The sequence below is a fragment of the Schistocerca nitens genome, chromosome 2 (genome assembly GCF_023898315.1).
Source record: "Schistocerca nitens isolate TAMUIC-IGC-003100 chromosome 2, iqSchNite1.1, whole genome shotgun sequence".
NCBI classification, from domain to species: domain Eukaryota; kingdom Metazoa; phylum Arthropoda; class Insecta; order Orthoptera; family Acrididae; genus Schistocerca; species Schistocerca nitens.
The window spans coordinates 1,162,428,136-1,162,435,012 of NC_064615.1; the positions used below are offsets into that span (position 1 = coordinate 1,162,428,136).

A 6,877-nucleotide genomic window follows, 5' to 3' on the forward strand; every position below is an offset into this window, starting at 1 on the left:
GACATAGGGTGAACAGAAAATGGAGGAATGTGACCAAGGTCGCTGTCAACTCAACGACTGCTCAGAGCTTGCGACCGACAGCATGGAATGGCATTCAGCTGAAGGCAGAAGATCCTGATCCATAGGTTGGTCAGGAGCAGCTCCTGCCACCAGCGATCGGCCGGTTGACCGGCCACCAGCAGTGCGCCTCGGCGACACAGAAGACGGCCGAGGGCGATTTCCGCCAGGTGGTGCTGTAGATGGGACACGCCTTGGCGGAGAAGGAGAGGAACTGGGTTTCTTTGTAGCCTTCTTGGAAGTATGATGTTTAGATGAAGGAGGAACCGATGGTTGGGAAGTTGCGGTACGTAAAAACTCTTCACGAGTATGCTCTTTTTTGGAAGTCTTGGTGTCTGACTTTTGGGCTCGAGATTTATCAGAACCCGACGAATGGTGAGCCATAGAGTGGGCAGGCGAAAGTGGTGAGGTTGAACGGGCGATCTTTGCGCTGGCCGATCTGACGACCGTGGCACTAAAGGTGAGGTCGCAAGTCTGCGTGACTGCCTCCTTTGTTGGCCGAGGAGAAGCAAGGACAGTGCTGTATTTTCCTGTGTGAGGCACGGTGGGCTGTCGACTGGCGAATAGTTTTCGAGCAGCAAAGGTCGACACCTTTTCCTTCAGTCTAATTTCCTGGCTGAGCTTTTCGTCCTTAAAAACGGGGCAATCTCGAGAGGAAGCAGCGTGGTCACCCATACAGTTGATGCAGCGAGGGGATGGAGGTGGACAAGCACCCTCATGGGCATCCTTGCCACACGTAACAAATTTGGCCGGATTGGAACAGGACTGGCTGGTGTGATTGAACCGCTGACATCGATAGCAATGCGTAGGGTTTGGGACGTGAGGGCCAACGGAAATTATCTCATAGCTTGATTTGATTTTCGATGGGAGTTGAACTTTGTCAAATGTCAAGAAGACAGTGCGGGTTTTTCATAACTCTAAGAACAGCCGTTACGCCCTGGTCAGACAGGTAGTGCTGAATATCTTCGTCAGACAATCCATCGAGGGAGCGTGTATAAACGACTCCACGCGAGGAATTTAAGGTATGGTGTGGTGCGGTTCCACCCGGACAGGGAAGGTGTGGAGCAGAGAAGTATGCAGCAATTTTTGTGCCTGGAGGGCACTGTTTGTTTCTAACAACAGGGTGCCATTCCGTATTCTGGAACAAGACTTTACAGGACCTGCAATTGCATCGACACCTTTCTGAATAATGAAAGGGTTGACCGTGGAGAAGTCGTGACCTTCGTCAGACTGAGGAACAACAAGGAACTGTGGCTGAGATTCATTGAACTTACACTTGAGAGCAGACATAGTGGAAGATGAGGAAACCATTGCGGAAGAATCCCCCATGATTACCGGCGTCTCCGATGGCTCGCTCCTCCATTGTGGGGGCCCTCACTGAGGGCACTCGCGCCTTAGGTGATTGTTCACACCTCAGGTCACACCTCCCGACAAACGGACAGAGGGACCAATCGGCACTTTTGGAAGGTATCATCTCAGGTAATCACCCCTCCCTGGGCCTGGCCGTTACCAGGGGGTACGTACGTGTCCTACCTGTCTACCCGGGGCGGGGAATTATGCGTTACCCCGTCACCGGCTACACATGGAAGTGCGTGGGTCGGACTTCAGACACGCACAGGGAGGAAAAAAGAGAAAGGGAAAGGAAAGAAGAGGGGGTCTCAAACGCCGCAGCGGAGAAAAGGGCAAAGAGAAGAGGGAAGGAAAAGAGAAGGACAGAGGAAGGACGAAGACTTGCAGGTGTAGAAAGCAAGGAATTCGTAACAGTTTCGAGCGTCCGTCTCCGGACGTAGGCACAAACCATACTCCCAGAGGGGGAGAAAGGGAAGGAAAGAACCAGAGCCAGAGCCAGAGCCAGAGGTGAGGGGGGGGGGCGAGGATGGGGGGGGGGGGGAAGGATGCGGAAAGGGAAGGTATGCAGCCCGGAAAGGAAGGAGGGCCACATTAGCTTGGGGTCCCGTGCTCGCTACGCACGTGTCCACAAAAGAGTTGTGGACCCCCTGGGGGGCAGATTAAAACTGTGTGCCGAACAGACTCAAACTCAGGAACATTGCCTTTGCAGGGGAAGTGCTCCACCAACCGAGCTACCCAAGAACGACTCACAACCTGTCCTTACAGCTTCATTTCTGCCAGTACCTCATCTCCTACCTTCCAAACTTCATAGAAGCTCTTCTGAAAAGCTGTGAGGATGGGTCGTGAGTCGTGCTAGGGTAGCTCAGTTGGTAGAGCACTTGCCCGAGAAAGGCAAATGTCCCGAGTTCGAGTCTCAATCTAGCACACAGTTTTAAACTGCCAGGAAGTTTCATACCAGCACGCACTCCACTACAGAGTGAAAATTTCATTCTGAAAACATCCCAGGCATGTTCCCCAATGCAGGGGAAGAAGTATGGCAAGAGGATATACATGCAGCATATAAGGGAAAAGATGTTGCAAAGGCTGGGGCCCTATGGCAGCAAAGCATGAACTCACCGAAGAGCTGCGATCCCCCTGGGGTATCTCTAGGAAGTGACAGTAGTACCTATTACAGTTCCATTGAATAAGCATAACATGGGTATCAAAATGGGAGTGAATTATGTGGAGCCAATTACACCAGTGGGTCGCCATCCACCACCAAAGGCATCGGGGTGAGATCCATAAATAAGAGGCCCAATTCACAATGTGAGTGGGACAATGACACCCTCAGGGGCACTAGGGACTTTTGTCCTGGGACTCCTCTTCCTCCTCCTCCTCAAGATGAGGATGGTGGGGCATTGAGGTAGAGCAGGATTCTACAAGATCCACAATTGAAAGATGTGTGCCCAGAATGCAAGCACACAGAGGACTTCAAGGGTGGGGAATGTATGGCTTCACATCACACCAGTAACACACAACTTTGACCTGCTCTGGGAGGGTATCCCTCAAATGCCAGAAGAAAGGAGGTGATTGGTGTGATTGTCCTTATGACCTTCGTGCACACAATGAATGCCCTGTCATTCAAGATTGTCTCAGAGTTCCTTATCAGTCTGAAGGATAATGTCCATAGATGATAACAAGCAGGAAGAGCTGCAGACTGAGCAGCAGTAGTAGTTTTGATCGATAGGGAACTCAACTGCACTGTACCGAGAAATTCCAGTTCGATCATGTCGACAATATTACCTCTAAAGATAATGGCTTTGTGGTGGTGGGTGTATCCTTCTCCATCCTAATACAGATCAGGTATTGGGGAAAGTGTTTCACCACAACTCAGCGAACCTGCCCACCTCCCTGAGTGTAGCCAGGGAAGTGAAGGCTGCAGACTGTTATGAAGTAGTGGTCAATGATCTTTTACCTCTGGAAGAGACAGCCACAAGAGAATGGCCAGATTTTTGGAGCTTGATATGTTTCATATGGATATCATCTAACCTGATACCACCCTCTGATCAGGGGCCCTCCCCATGGGCAACACCCAGGCACACAGTGGCCTTTGCTGGAAGTTCTGATGCTCCAGAATGACAAGCAACCACTCCTATGCACACATACTCAGGTGAGTACATAACAGCCCTACCACACAGGCTGGCTGCACATACTTGTGACCTAGGGAGTGGAGGGGTGCTGTGACACGAAAGGAGGAGGTGAAGGACGGGTGGAGAGGAATCCAGACTATAGACTCAAGGGAGGGAGTTCTTCCAAATGGTTCACACTACAGACAGAAAATTTAGATGTCAATGTCAAACTCTCAAAGAGGGACCAACAATGAGAAAAAGGCAGGATGAAAATGAAGGGGCAAGGGAAATAAAACAAGGAATACAAGAATCAAGGTTTTTTGTGGTTATAGGGCGCACAAGTACAGTCGTCATTAGCGCCCAGACTAAAGTATGAATGCACTGCGAGGCACGACGTTAAAACAGCAACTAAAAAGGACAACACTATAAAAGACACATTAACAGGCAAGGGATTAAAAGAAAACAGCATAATCAAATGTCCTTAGACGGGTTTCTCAAGTGGATAAAACGAAGAACGCGAGCAGCTGCTCCTGGGTCGTCCGCTAAAATGGCATCCAGAGTACAAGGCAGGCCAAGATCAACGCGCAGTGCATTAAAATTCGGACAGGACGTTGAAATGTGGCGTACCATCAGCAAATGCCCACATGGGCAGAACGGCGCCGGCGCAGCCGTCAGCAGATGGCGATGGCTGAACTGGCAGTTTCCAACTCTTAACTAGTCCAAAACGACTTCCTCCCGCCGAGAAGGGCGTGAAGACGTCATCCAAGCTGTGGGGACAGGTTAAGGCCCGAAGCTTGTTTTCAGTAAGTGTAGATCAATCGGCATGCCACAGCAATAAAATGTGTTGACAAATGACCCTGCTAAAATCAGATGAAGGCACACAAGAAGAAGCTGTCCGAGGCTGGAGGACCGCAGCCGTGGCCGCGGCATCTGCAGTTTCGTTCCCAGGGATACCGACATGGCCAGGAACCCACATAAAGGTAACTTGAGAACCATCGTCCGCCAGCTGCTGAAGAGGGTGCTGGATCCGGTGCACAAAAGGGTGAACTGGATACGGATCACTGAGGCCGTAGATGGCTATCGGGGAATCAGAGCAGATGACATAAGGAAATTGTCTGTGGCAGCAGATGTAAAGAACAGCCTGATAGAAGGCAAATAGCTCAGCTGTGAAGACCGAACAATGGCCATGGAGCTCGACAAACCATGAGCGGTATACCGAAGCAGGGGTAACCTCCTCTGGGAGCGAGCTGAGGTCAAGGTAAAAGCGAACCTGAGTCTGGAGCCAAGGTGGCATTTGACTCGCACCCACTCTAAACGTTGCAGGGAGTGGACCATCAACTTGGTGAAGGAGGCAGTGAAAGCGATCTCCAGGGGATAGCAGGGCAGATACATGCAAGCCGTATTGACGGTCGAGAGAGTCATCAAAAAAGGAACAATAAGACGGGTGGTTGGTCATCAATAATAGCCAACAAGCATACTGACGAAGGAGTATATCGTGCGGGTAGGTTACTGGCAATTCACTGGCTTCAGCACGAAGACTCAACGAGGGTCCCATGTATGCATGGTGCGGAGAATACCCGCCTTCCAAAAGGTGCCGTAAGCCTTATCCAAATCAAAGAACACAGCCACTCTCTGGCGCTGCCGCAAGAAGTTATTCATAATTAAGGTCGACGAGGTAACTTGATGGTCAACAGCAGAGTGGCGCCTACGAAATCCACATTGACATTGGCAAGTAAGAGTCTAGATTCGAGCAGCGAAACCGAACGAGAGTAGTAGGGTGGTAGTGAGCGAAGCTCGAAATTCGGGACCGTCAAGCCAGAAACTGCTGAGTGGACCTTACTGCCAGATAGCCTTCGCAGGCTACCGCAGACAACAGAAGGAGAAACTGTTGAGGAGCTCGTGAAAGCAGCCCAGCTGGCACTCTTGCTTTCTTTAATAACACGACGACACTGCGCATGTAATCTTTTATAATTGATACAATTCGCCATCTTACGGTGGCGTTTAAAGGTACGTAAAGCACGTTGATGGGGGGCGAAGACGGCGCGGGTCGGGGGCGAAGACGGCGCGGGTCGGGGGCGAAGACGGCGCGGGTCGGGGGCGAAGACGGCGCGGGTCGGGGGCGAAGACGGCGCGGGTCGGGGGCGAAGACGGCGCGGGTCGGGGGCGAAGACGGCGCGGGTCGTGGTGGCGGGGGCGAAGACGGCGCGGGTCGTGGTGGCGGGGGCGAAGACGGCGCGGGTCGTGGTGGCGGGGGCGAAGACGGCGCGGGTCGTGGTGGCGGGGGCGAAGACGGCGCGGGTCGGGGGCGAAGACGGCGCGGGTCGGGGGCGAAGACGGCGCGGGTCGTGGTGTCGGGGGCGAAGACGGCGCGGGTCGGGGGCGAAGACGGCGCGGGTCGGGGGCGAAGACGGCGCGGGTCGGGGGCGAAGACGGCGCGGGTCGGGGGCGAAGACGGCGCGGGTCGGGGGCGAAGACGGCGCGGGTCGGGGGCGAAGACGGCGCGGGTCGGGGGCGAAGACGGCGCGGGTCGGGGGCGAAGACGGCGCGGGTCGGGGGCGAAGACGGCGCGGGTCGGGGGCGAAGACGGCGCGGGTCGGGGGCGAAGACGGCGCGGGTCGGGGGCGAAGACGGCGCGGGTCGGGGGCGAAGACGGCGCGGGTCGGGGGCGAAGACGGCGCGGGTCGGGGGCGAAGACGGCGCGGGTCGGGGGCGAAGACGGCGCGGGTCGGGGGCGAAGACGGCGCGGGTCGGGGGCGAAGACGGCGCGGGTCGGGGGCGAAGACGGCGCGGGTCGGGGGCGAAGACGGCGCGGGTCGGGGGCGAAGACGGCGCGGGTCGGGGGCGAAGACGGCGCGGGTCGGGGGCGAAGACGGCGCGGGTCGGGGGCGAAGACGGCGCGGGTCGGGGGCGAAGACGGCGCGGGTCGGGGGCGAAGACGGCGCGGGTCGGGGGCGAAGACGGCGCGGGTCGGGGGCGAAGACGGCGCGGGTCGGGGGGGGGGCGGGTGTGAAGACGGCGCGGGTGGGGGGGGGCGGGTGCGAAGACGGCGCGGGTGGGGGGGGGCGGGTGCTTTGTTGTTTCCACATATTTTTCTGTCAAGAATTTTTTTTTATTGCAGACTCGTGGTGCTGTAGTTTCCATTGTTATTTCTGTCAAATTATCTGACAAATATTCACTACACTGACCACATAAATTAACGCTGAAACTAGGCTAGACATTCACTTGTATATTTTGCGTTGACCTGGAAACCGTATTTACTATTTCTGTCGTCGTCGATTCAGTCGTTGTTGTTGATTCAGTTAAACAAGTAAGAATTTTTTATAATTCCTTTGTGTGAGATATACTTTTCCACCATTTGTGGT

At 54.6% G+C, this 6,877-nt stretch overlaps 1 protein-coding gene across 1 annotated transcript in view; it reads right to left on the reverse strand.

Annotated features, from left to right (window-relative positions):
• Positions 1-6,601, reverse strand: part of LOC126235621 (uncharacterized) — a 127,953-nt gene extending 121,352 nt beyond the window's left edge. Inside the window, exon 1 of the mRNA XM_049944333.1 lies at positions 5,527-6,601. Coding sequence (XP_049800290.1) covers positions 5,527-6,601 — 1,075 coding nt within the window. The remainder of the gene's footprint in view (positions 1-5,526) is intronic.
• Positions 6,602-6,877: the final 276 nt, after the last annotated feature.